This window comes from Leptidea sinapis, chromosome 44, assembly GCF_905404315.1.
Source record: "Leptidea sinapis chromosome 44, ilLepSina1.1, whole genome shotgun sequence".
Lineage (NCBI taxonomy): Eukaryota > Metazoa > Arthropoda > Insecta > Lepidoptera > Pieridae > Leptidea > Leptidea sinapis.
This window is the reverse complement of record NC_066308.1, coordinates 5,374,528-5,387,450: the sequence shown is the minus strand read 5'-3', so window position 1 is coordinate 5,387,450 and position 12,923 is coordinate 5,374,528. Positions and strand designations below refer to the sequence as shown.

The window sequence follows — 12,923 nt, the reverse complement described above, 5'->3', positions numbered from 1 at the left end:
TTCAAGCTCAACAGGGTCTTCTTTCCCCACTGATTCTCCCAAGCCCGTTCCCTTGGCTGTGGTTTCGCTAGATATATATAGTTATTAGATATCCCGCTGTCCCTATCTACTAGCTAGATAGCTAGTAGATAGGGACAGCGGGAATCTCGTTAATCCATTCACTACGGATCAAGACCTACATACCACCAAAAGGTACATGGGGCGACATCTTTCGATAGTCTCTGGGCATAAAACTTAAAATGTATGGAGCTGACCAGATGTCATGTTGGTAGGTACTAAGGAAAACACATGTTATTTTATAAAGCTGTTTATTTAACGTAATTATTGGTAGTAACATTATATAAAACTAACATGGTAACACATTAAGGCCTTTAGTATAGTAACATTTTGATTATATTTGTGTCAAATAAATTTACTTATAGTTAGAAATAATACTTAAAAATACATAAAAGGAAATGCATCTGGAATTTAAAATCCAATAAACGTAGTATTTTTTATAATAATAAATAAAATATAAAAATAATTGATAGAAAATAAATAGTCTTTTTTCCTTAGGCAAACAGATATAGAGAAAATCTTTCTCAGAAAAAAAAACCTACAAAAAGAAATCTTAAACATTACTAAATCTTTGAATAGTACCTATTAAACAGATAATCCTTTGAATTGTTTTTTAGAAATATGAACAAAATACATGATTCATACAAAATAAAAAAAAAACATTAAATAATTAAAAATATAATTCGTCTTAAAGAAATAATTAAAGAAACTTAAGATGGTGATTATTGCAAAGCAGTTAACGCAGAGTGAAGCAAACACAAAGTATGACATTCCGTTGAATGTGCTCTGTGACACTCGATAGACAATAAACTGGAAATAATCCTTGTACGCCGGGCGGTCCAACTAGCTTATAGAACAAGGGAAAAGGCAAAACATATATATTGATTTGAAAATTATTATTATGGATTATCAAACTACCCACAGATTAAACGTGAAAATAATTAAGACATAATATGTCCCTGGTAAAGAGTGTCTGAGGTGTTCTTTGCAAATAAGAAAACTTTCTCAGCAAACAACAAAATAAAAGAGTGCAAGCGCAGGTGACTGAATAGACTATAACTAATTTCATTGTGAATCTAGCTACAGAATTACGAGAAATTACTCCCGAGAACATCTACACTACTAACGACGAAACCATATTAAAATGGTACTTTGCTGTTGTGGTTCCGAATACCCAGAGACTGTTGTTAATTCACTTAAACTCAGATATTCCAACCTTAGAGCATTTAAAGATCGAATCACATGTAGGCTACGCGGATAGAAAACTGGCCACATGGAGCTGCTATCCAACAAAACAGTGGATGGATTGACTTGTGTAACATTTGCTTTCGGTATCAAACAAGAAACATGTCTTAGATAAGTCGTAGCATTGTTTAAGATATTCTATACCTCGACATTCTAATATTCTATTACGAGTCTAGTCGGTAAAGTAATGGAAAGACACCACCGCCGCTGTTATCCTCTTGCAACACCGGAGAAATTGCAGGATTCTTCTAAATCGAAGACGGTTATTTCGTTGCTGGTCTTTAAGGCAGTTTAACGGTCATATGAAGCTACTCAAGTAGTGTATAATATTATTGACATCACGACAGTAATAATGGAGCAGTGTTGCCATCGGCGGTACTAGGGCGCCGGCATGCAGTTGAGCCGCTCGAAGGCCGCCTTCTCCAGCGACTCACGGTGGTCTGGATGAGCTATACCGATCAGCTCGTAGGCTCGCTGGCGCAGCGTCTTGCCGAAGAGAGATGCGATGCCGTACTCCGTCACCACGTAGTTGACGTGGGCGCGAGTGGTCACCACCCCGGCGCCTGTTGTGTAATAAGGGGTATTAAAACACGAATGTGGATTTATTTTTTAGTGATAATAGTATCACATGAGCGTTTTAATACCTAATTATCAACAGTTGCATACAAGACTTTATCTACACCCAGAATATGAATCCTCTAAAAGATTCTGAAACAGTTAGCTTACTGCTAACATTAGAACACCAGTCCTAGTAGTAACCTAATATCATCCATAACTGATTATATACAAATAAACTAAGTATTAATGAAATAATTATTTATTTTAGTAGTAATTTACATTTTATATACTGAAATAATTAAAATTCACTTGAATATTATGTTTTTTTGCAGCGTTTAAAATAAATCGCTCAATTTTTGTAAACAAACCAATAAAAATATCTAAGAAAAATGGCGGGGATTCGAATAACTTACTTTTTTTTTACAGCGCGCGACGTTTTAGTAGCGTGGAACGCGCGTAAACGAAAAGTTCTTTTTTTGAAATTCATACAGATACCACGCATCGAGCAATAAAAATGTGGCTCTGTTAAAACTCTCTGAGCACGAAGGGATTGAAAAAAAAATTAGGTGTCTTGTTATGAAATTCAGTACAACATTACAACACTCGTTTGGATGATGTAATGGTTATTAGAACATTGGGTGTTTTAATGTTGGCAATAAGCTAACTGTTTCAGAATCTTTAATAGAGGATTTAAAACATGGGTGTAGATAAATATAATTTACACCATGCCTAGCTTATATTGGCGTTAAAAGGGCTGTCTAATAATTATTATTATAATATTATAGTATCTTCATAGCGCGGATAGAACAACAATTTAAGATTATGCGTAGGTACCCCAACGGCGCCTGACCAACAAGTTAAATATAAAAACAAGTTGTTATTTTTAAAGTGATATTGACCCTGACTTTTCGTATTAATTTTGTAACAACATTTGACGACCTGTGTAGCCGAGTGGTTAGCGATCATACCTACTAAGCTAGAGGTCCCGGGTTCGAATCCTGGTAGGTGCAAGCATTTATATGATGAAAATGGATGTTTATTTCCGAGTCATGGATGTTTAAGTAAGTATATTGTATTAAATATATCATTGTCTTGTAACCCATACCACAGCCTATATATGCTTAACTTGGGGCAAGATAATTTGTGTAAAAAGTGTGTCAATATTACAAAAAAAAAAAACTTAAATTAAAATTTGTAACCATTAGTTACGAACGATGCGGGACTCGAACCCGCGACTTCTCGGGTTCCGTCCGAGCACTTATATTAGTACCGCTTAATTTATTAAAATTAAGTATTTTTACGATAAGTAACAACTGTTAGTATAGAATTCCATACCCACTGTGTGTAAAGCTGTTACTGTACTATTATGTGAACATTTCAATGAATTAATTGATGATAGAATAATGTAAAAAGAGGAAAAATATAAAAATTCCGTAACATATTCTGTCTATCTTACTTGAGATAAAAATCGTAACTATCGTTGACTTTTCTGTCCCAATAAACTTAACGACGGTATCTCACATTATCCGTACACGCTGTCTGTCAATGGGACGACGTGTAGCTTACCAGCGATAGAAATTTGTATGGAAATTGCAATTCACGCGTCCCAATATAAGGCGATAAGAATGACTTATCGGGTATATTGGGACAGCTTCAGATTATTGACAGTAGAAGGTAGTAATCTGTAGATAGTACATTGGGAACGGCCGTAAATGCGTTCCAAATTTGAATACAGAAAAAGTTTAAAAGGCGTAGGTACCTAGAGTTTATACGCAGTACTTAATATTATTAATAATAAAATTATATGCTATATTTTTTTTTTAGATTATGAAAGATGAAGAGTGGTTTGCAGCTCACCAGCTTTCAGTGTGGGCACAATCTTGTTGACTCCCTTCTTGGAGGTGGAGCACATGGCTATGATGGGTTTCCCCTGACCGTCCACGGCCTCAGCGGCGCCGCGGATGAAGTCAACCTGACCACCAAAGCCGGAGAACATGCGAGTACCTGAACGACATAGGTATTTTCATAATCAAATCAAATCAAAACAGTTTATTGAAAGGAGGTATTTCAAAATACACTTTTTCACGTCAAATAATTACAATATATATAATATAAAAAGTGCCTGTACAGATAACATAATAATTTTAAATACGAACAAAATGATTGCAGCTCTTTCCATAATAGTAATATAAACTAGTGTCATTCAGCCCTCACCACATGGCAATAAAAATTTATAACCACATCCCAAACGTAATCCTATCTATACTATAATATTATAAAGCTGCAGTGTTTGTTTGTTTGTTTGAACGCGCTAATCTCTGGTACTACTGGTCCGATTTGAATGATTCTTTCAGTGTTGGGTAGTCCATTTATCGAGGAAGGCTATAGGCTATGTTTTTTTTTCAAAATTAGGGATCCGTAAAAAAAATTGCTATTTTGTAACACAAGGTGTAAAATCGAAAATCTATTTTTGCGTGCGCTGCAAAAACTATTGACAATAGAACAAAATGATGTACAGGCTATAATATAGGCAATATTTTATTACTTATAAAACTATCGCGTGAATTATACTTTATATGGCAAAACAACGTTTGCCGGGTCAGCTAGTTAATATTATAAATGTGAAAGTTTGTATGTCTGGATGTATGTTTGAAGTTCTTTAACGCAAAAACTACTGATTGGATTTTGATGAATTATACTTTATATGGCAATACAACGTTTGCCGGGTCAGCTAGTTAAAAATAAAAATAAGCCTCTATTTAAAAGAGATCTTAAAATTTTTTTTAATGTCAAAATGCTTCTACGATTTACCCGAATTTTTTAATTAAGTACACTATGTGTGGAAATTATTTATAACATAGAAATAACTAATTATACTAATAATAATAGCTGTATTATCTATATTTTTAATATCTATTTTCTTATGTATCATTTGTATGTTAGTATGTATGTTTGTAACTGACTCCTTTAGACGCGATTTTGACCCACTTTAAACGGCCAGATTTCAATCAAACTTTGTAGATTTATTGAGGACTGATGACAATACACTAATTTGATAAGATTATTCCATTATTCAATTTGCAAACTAAGATTTTTGTCAATTTATATAATTTTTATCTGTAGTCGATAAGGCAGGAATTGATGTTAAAGTACTTAATAGTTTTAAAAATACGCTTTTATAGAAAATTTAACTAAAAAATTATAATAGTTACCAAAAAGTACAAAAACACGCTTTATATAGAATTCAACTAAAAAATAGAAAATAAATTTTAATAAATTTAAATTGAAAATAGTGTAAAAGAAATATTTTATTGTAGTTTTTTAACTATTATTTTTTTATATAAAACATTGCTGTGCCCTTGCAGGGCGTCACATATTGTCTACCCATCTAATGTACCACCCTTTTGTAAAAATTACTTGCAATAAAATATTTTGATTTGATTTTTGATTTAAATACATGGTGAATATATTCTCGTAAGGTTTGTTCCAAAAATAGCACAAGATTGGTGATAACTGTGTAGTGATTCTGACCTATGGAGTCGGCACACACTTGGCCGGTGATGTCAACCTCCATGCACGAGTTGATGGCCGTCATCTTGGGCAGCAGCGATATGATGTGGGTATTGTTCACGTAGTCCACCTCCATCATCTCTGTGAATCATCAGGCATATGGAATCAAATCAACCGAGTGATTTATAAATAAATAACAAATAGTGTTAATATAGTATTTGTTTTTATATTAACGCGAGTTTTACACATTTAAATAAAACAACTTTAAAGGATTAAAGTTTTTATAAACCTGTGTAACAGCTTGTACCTCTTTTAAATCTTATACCATAATTTTTACTAACATTTATTTATCATTAATAGCCACATATTATAACATTTTTCAACCATACATTCAGATTTTCTTCTTACGTTCAGTTTCTTTTATTTATTTTTATCATTTTTTAGAGTTAAATTAAAAAAAAAATTATATCTATAAATACTGCCTATTTACTGATTTTAATTTATGTTCAATTATATTCATAACTATAATTTTAAAATTACTAGTCGCTGCTACTCCAGGTATCAATAATGTTGGGGCTACTGAAAACCAGTGCTACATTGGCGCCACGCCATTGCAACTTATTACTGAGTTAGCTCCATTTGGTGACATTCTCTGCCGCACAGTACCTACTTTTTCGTTTTTAGTAATAAATGGTATTATTTAATTCGTTTTATTAGTTCTAAGAATTTATTACTCATTCTGGTTTGTTATTTAATAATTGTCTGGTGGTGGTGGTATTCTATTCTAAAAAAAAATCTGCAAATTTTGACCTCATCTGAAGAAAATTTATTGAATTAGGCGTTACTTTGCGGAAATCCATAATTATACAAATGATTTAAGTTTTTTTCTTTAGTGTTAATTCCGCCAATATTTGTTTTTAAAACAATTCGACACGTGTTTCGCCTCTACACGAGGCATCCTCAGGTCGTGTTGTCTCGCCAAAATCAGTCATTGGACACGTGTTTCGCCTCTACACGAGGCATCCTCAGGTCGTGTTGTCTCGCCAAAATCAGTCATTCGACACGTGTTTCGCCTCTACACGAGGCATCCTCAGGTCGTGTTGTCTCGCCAAAATCAGTCATTCGACACGTGTTTCGCCTCTACACGAGGCATCCTCAGGTCGTGTTGTCTCGCCAAAATCAGTCATTCGACACGTGTTTCGCCTCTACACGAGGCATCCTCAGGTCGTGTTGTCTCGCCAAAATCAGTCATTCGACACGTGTTTCGCCTCTACACGAGGCATCCTCAGGTCGTGTTGTCTCGCCAAAATCAGTCATTCGACACGTGTTTCGCCTCTACACGAGGCATTCTCAGGTCGTGTTGTCTCGCCAAAATCAGTCATTCGACACGTGTTTCGCTTCTACACGAGGCATCCTCAGGTCGTGTTCTCTTGCCAAAATCTGGCACGAGACTGATTGAGAGGCGAAACACGTGTCGAATTGTTTTAAAAACAAATATTGGCGGAATTAACACTAAAGAAAAAAAAAAGAACTTAAATCATTTGTATACTCATCTGAAGAGTCGAACAAACGTACCATACGCTAAATCCATATATTTTGTTACAAATAGTAATTAATATATGTTGTAATCTTTCAACTCACCAATGAACGGGTTATTGTCCACGAAATCGTACAACTCCTTGTTGCCTACTATGAAGCTTGCAACAATACGACCTTTGTGCATTTTTTTCCTGAAAAAAAAAAACAAATAGATGCACAATTTGTTATTTTTAAAGTGATATCCCTCACTTCTGGGATTAATTACATTAAATTTATAACCAAAATTTATGGACTCCAACCCGTGAACTCTCGGGTTCCGTCCGAGCGCTATTACCAACTGAGCCAACCGTTCGAGTGACGCATGTGTCGTAAATTTTTGTATACATATTAAATTTTAAAACAAATGAACGACGCGAACGCGAACTCTCGCGTTACGTGCGAGCGCTCTTCCACTGAGCCAACAGTTCGAGTGACGTATCGTTGATAAATCTTGTATGTCATGTTCAACTCTCAGGTTGTGGCTTCATCTACAAGATCTACTTTACAGTTGATAGTCCGCTTAACAACAATATTTGCATATTAGGAAATTGACTTGAGATGTCGCACTTTAAAAAAAATAGCAAATCGTTTAAATTTTGATAAGTCTTGTTCATGTCCCAAGTTGTGGCTCCATCTACAGGATCTACTTTACAGTTCCAGATACACAGTATAGTATAGTCCTATGTATTGTTGTATAACTATGTCAGTTTAAACTGTTGAACGGCTTTATCGACTGCCCCGAATTGCTAAACAAATTTAGTCTTAGAGTACCAGTAAGACGTGTAGACCAGTAAGATGTGAAGTGAGTTCCACGCAAGCCTATTACTCCACTTATCGAACGATCCTAGGTACCAATTTCCCAGTCCCACGATTATGTAAAATTTTAAATTCTTATAGCGTAGCTGATACTGACATATTTGCTGATTCCTTAGCCAAATTCCACAAGACCATTTGCAGCAACATTGGTAATCTTTAATAATGTTTTAATTGGAAAATTAATGTAACTGTGTATAACTATGTAACCTACTCATTTATTAATGTAAAAAAATGTTTAATTCTTAACTTATTCTATATATAAAATATATAATTAATTATAACTGTGCATGCTGTGTTTATTTGGGTGTAATCACTACATTTAGTTCCTAGTTTTTAATTCTACTTTTTATATTTGTCTGTATTATTGTAAGTGATTGTAAATAAACCTAATAAATAAATAAATAATCCTGTAAGTACTAACATATTGTTGGTGATGCAGCCACGCTTCACCAGGTCGATGACTCCGACGCTGAACATCTCGGAGTGGATGCCGAGGTCCTTGTGGTCCTTCAGGGCGAACAGCACCGCGTCAGGGATCACGCCGATACCTGGCAATCATACCATATTGTAGAATTTTCTATTTTAAGTTTTCTTCTTCAGAATCTAATTGCAAGCCATCGATTCGTGCCGATCACAGAGTACTGAAGATCCGATGATTCAAATTATAGGAACATGATATGACCGACCCGCTCGCATAAGGTTAGGGGGCGTGCATTGGTTTTATAGAAGGTAGGCATTGTAGATACAACTGTACAGACAATACTGGTTTTTCAGGTCCGAATATTGAAGCTGTTTTTGTTTCGCATATAGTTTCCGGCCGATTTGGTCAATATAATGTTTTAGTTAAACGAGTGGATGTTCAATAGCTATTATTTAATACAATACTGTTGTATTGAATATATAAAAGTTTGGTTATATTATAATGGAACCAAATTGAACTAAAAAAAAGTTTAACACTAGTGCTATATTTATTTATGTTCTTAACGAGGTAAGCATTGAATAATTGCCTATATGGTATGCACGCCCCTGCATAAGGTCTATAATTGTTCCTGGCTCGGGGAATATGCAGGCTGCATGGTCTACGGAATGAGACAAGTAGGACATATACACCAATGCCTCGAGCAGCTCAGGACTGTCGACCAAACCCCTCGCTATGTTCATTATACAAACGAGATCAGCTGTATACCTCCCTAATAAGGGAAGAATATGGAATTTTCGATAGAGCTTAAAGTAGTATGGTAGTTATGCCTTTATTTTCAATTGAAGATGACGCAACTACAATGTTTGTAACGATTCAATAAGAGTAATATATATAGTAGATGGGGTTCCAAACTTATGAGGCATATTCTAAGGTTTTTTTATGGCTTTAATAGAATTAAATTCAGGAGACATGCATAAGATAAAACCTAGGGATTTTAATGCCTTATTTATAATAGAATTCAGATTTTACATCGCGAATTCAGTGGACCCTATATTTTTCATTTATTAATAAAATTAGATTTCCCAGTATATGAATTTATATAACACTTAGTAACATTTAAATATTTTTTGAAATCATACTAAATGCGTTGTGCACATGCGAGTTATCTTACAGGAGATATTATCAGCATAAAATAACATTTTTGAGTTAATAAAACAACTAGAAGAGGAAAAATCATTTACAAATATATTAAACAGTAAAGGACCTAGTGGTGATCCTTGAAGGATTCCTAATGGGACCAGCATTGTCGACGGAGTGCAACTAACATTTAAGATACACATTGATGTAAACCATCTACAGGTTACTCCGTATGCCTATGGACTGTGACTTAACTAGCAATAAGCGGTCAATTCTTATGAGTCAATCTTTCAATTTACTATAAGACTGTATTATATTATGAAGCTACAAATAATTAGGCTCTAAACAGTGGATCGTCCTTTCAAAAACCTGTTGTTTTGAGCTCTACGCTAAAAGTGTGTTTTCAATATGAAGTTTATCTATCTATCTAAGATAAGATTAAGATCTATCTTTTTTTGAAAGTATTTGTTCAATATAAGATGCTTATTGTATAATATCCTCACCCATCTGGAGTGTAGCGCCATCCTCCACCAGATTATCTCCAATGAGCTGTCCGATCTTCATTTCCTCGGGACTGGGAAGGCCTTTGGAGCCATGTTCTGGGAGAGGAGTGTGGTCCTCGACCGCATAGTCCATATGGGAGATGTGGATGATAGCATCTCCGAATGTTCTTGGCATGTTGCTGTTAATTTGGGCTGTTAAAATAACAATTTGTTATAAATTGCAGCTTTTATAGGTTATATTATATAGAGGTACTAGCTGACCAAGCAAACGTATTTCCGATATTAAAATCGCGATACAAAAGTAACTGTTGATCGTAGATGGGTGAAAATTTGAAGTTGTATGTATTTTTTAATGCTGACTCATAATCATATAAATATAAAAAAATGTCAAAAAAATTAAAAATAAAATTCGTGTGGAATATCCTTAACATTTAGGGGGATGAAAAATAGATGTCCGATTCTCAGACCTACCCAATATGCACTCAAAATTTCATGAGAATCGGTCAAGCCGTTTCGGAGGAGTTCAATGTTTAACACCATGACACAAGAATTTTATATATTAGAAGATGTATATATGTGGGCATTTCACGTGAAGAGGACAGCGAAAAATGTGACGTTCTGTTTGTTCATATTTGGTTTAGTTGTTTTTTTAAAATTGGAATTTAGTTTAAATATTTTTTTATACCTTCGACCAATTTATTTTTCTTCAAAATATAGCCTAAAGTTCATTTATATATACACCAGAAGTTTCAAAATCTGCAATAGTTTAGGAGATAAATGTACCTAACATCTTTTGTCTCAGGGTGACGAGCGCAATTATACTGCTGCTCAGTTTTTATGGGTTTTTCAAGAAGCGGCACTACAAGCGACCGCTAGATTAGTGTACTTTAGTTATTTTCACAGCATCATGACGTACGGTATATTACTATGGGGTCATGCTGCTGAGATTGACATAGTGTTTGCACTGCAAAAGAGAGCTGTTCGTGCTATATATCAGTTTGGTTATAGACAGTCTCTCAAAGAAAAATTTAAAGAAATAAATATTATGACTGTTTATTGTCAGTACATTTATGAAAATTTAATATATGTTCACAAAAATCGTCACCTTTTTGCTCTTAATAGTGATTTTCATTATTATAACACTAGAAATAAGGGATTGCTTGTAACTAATTCTAGTAGGCTTCATAAGATACATAATAGCTTTAAGGGTAAATGTATACACTTCTACAATAAAGTCCCAGCCACTGTTCAGGCATTATCTATAAATAAATTTAAATGTTTTATAAAAAAATGGCTCTGTCGTAAATCCTATTACTCCACTGCTGAATATCTAAATGATCGGACAGCCTGGGACTAGATTGTGATTATTTTATAGCGACTGTACAATATTGTATATTTTTATTGAAAAGAGCGCAAAAAAAAGAATGCTGGGAGAGTTTCTTGCGCCGCTTCTTCTCTCTCAGAGCGCCATTTGTTTCCGAAGCGGTAGTAGTATCTAGTAGTATAAGAAATGACATCAAAAAGAATTCTAAAGGAATCAATTTTGAGAAAATAAATGCCTTTTATGCCTTTTTACATTGCAATGGGCAGGGTGTATCCATTACTATCAGTTGAACGTTCTGCTCTTCTCTTCCCTTATTGGCATATAAAAAAAAATGAATTAAAGTATATAGGTGTCGCATTGGGCTTCGTACTTTAGCTTCCTTAGGTTGACTGGTTTGTGCATCACATTAACATGCTGGAATATTTATATGTACTATGCTATTTAAGCGTATTTAAAGGTTTTAAAAATATTGTGGGGTTGTGGCATTTATTATTCTTGCCACTATTTATTAGACTAGCTAGGCATCGACGCTGTTATGTACTTATCTATACTAATATTATAAAGCTGCAGTGTTTGTTTGTTTGAACGCGCTAATCTCTGGTACTACTGGTCCGATTTGAATGCTTCTTTCAGTGTTGGGTAGTCCATTTATCGAGGAAGGCTAAAGGCTATGTTTTTTTTTCAAAATTAGGGATCCGTAATAAAATTGCTATTTTGTAACACAAGGTGTAAAATCGAAAACCTATTTTTGCGTGCGCTGCAAAAACTATTGACAATAGAACAAAATGATGTACAGGCTATAATATAGGCAATATTTTATTACTTATAAAACTATCGCGTGAATTATATTTTATATGGCAAAACAACGTTTGCCGGGTCAGCTAGTTATGTATAAGGTGGGCAAACTAGTGTGACCGGAGGGCAAGTGGTAACCGCTACCCATACTCTCTTGCAGGACCAGAGGAATCTAATTGTACCCACGCCTAATTGAACTTCAAACACCACACAGGGAAGTTTTTTACCCCGTTTGGTTGTACGCGTAAAATCGATTTGTGGAGGAACGACACAGCATTATTTTATTAATTCCGCTATTTGTCTTCAATCAATTCGACACGTGTTTCGCTTCTCCACAAGGCATCCTCAGCAGATGTTGAATCGCCAAATTCCAGAGACTCAAGTTGAGTCTCGTGACGGAATTGTGTAAAATTGTGAAAAGTGCCGGACAAAGCACGTGTCCAATTTATTGAAGACATGTATCAGCGGAATTTACGGATATTTCAGTTTGTAACGGGATCTGCGTATATTTCAGCGGCAGGAACCAGGATAAACCGCTAATGGGAACACTCCTTAATAAATGCGGTAGAATACAATGAAGCGATATACTTTGGCAATAAATAGTTATCACTGTCATCACATTACCGATAATATATTTAGAATTTATTAAGGCCGCCCTGACGCAGTCCACCGAGGTGCCCAGACTGCAGTATCCATGTTGGTCGGGAGGTGATACCTGGAAAGAAAACAAATGTTTTATTGGAAGGTGGGCAAACTTGAAGTAATAACAATAGAAATAAGGGATTGCTTGTAACTAGTAGGCTTCATAAGATACAAAATAGCTTTAAGGGTAGATGTAAACACTTTTATTAAAAAGGTCCAGCCACTGTTCAGGTATTATCATTATATTATTATCATTATTATTATATTAAAATTGCTCTGTCGTAAATCAAACTACTCCACAGCTGAATATCTAATTGATCCAAAAGCCTGGGACTTC

General features: G+C 34.7%; 1 protein-coding gene and 1 long non-coding RNA gene across 5 annotated transcripts in view; one reads left to right on the top strand and one right to left on the bottom strand.

Moving 5' to 3' along the window:
* Positions 1-291: 291 nt before the first annotated feature.
* The window catches only part of LOC126977261 (4-hydroxybutyrate coenzyme A transferase), a 33,497-nt gene continuing 20,865 nt past the window's right edge, over positions 292-12,923 (bottom strand). Inside the window, exons 4-10 of the mRNA XM_050826005.1 lie at positions 12,569-12,659; positions 9,826-10,017; positions 8,186-8,312; positions 7,012-7,100; positions 5,392-5,511; positions 3,718-3,864; positions 292-1,865 (exon numbers count right to left, since the gene is read on the bottom strand). Of these exons, the coding sequence (XP_050681962.1) occupies positions 1,681-1,865; positions 3,718-3,864; positions 5,392-5,511; positions 7,012-7,100; positions 8,186-8,312; positions 9,826-10,017; positions 12,569-12,659 (951 nt within the window). The 3' untranslated portion in view covers positions 292-1,680. The remainder of the gene's footprint in view (positions 1,866-3,717; positions 3,865-5,391; positions 5,512-7,011; positions 7,101-8,185; positions 8,313-9,825; positions 10,018-12,568; positions 12,660-12,923) is intronic.
* LOC126977338 (uncharacterized) lies at positions 6,191-6,860 on the top strand. 4 transcript variants are annotated; one of them, XR_007732191.1, is made up of 3 exons: positions 6,191-6,334; positions 6,530-6,659; positions 6,790-6,860. It is a non-coding gene; the product is annotated as an uncharacterized LOC126977338 (long non-coding RNA). The 4 variants fall into 4 exon arrangements; XR_007732192.1 differs by having other exon boundaries at positions 6,465-6,594; XR_007732190.1 differs by having other exon boundaries at positions 6,465-6,659.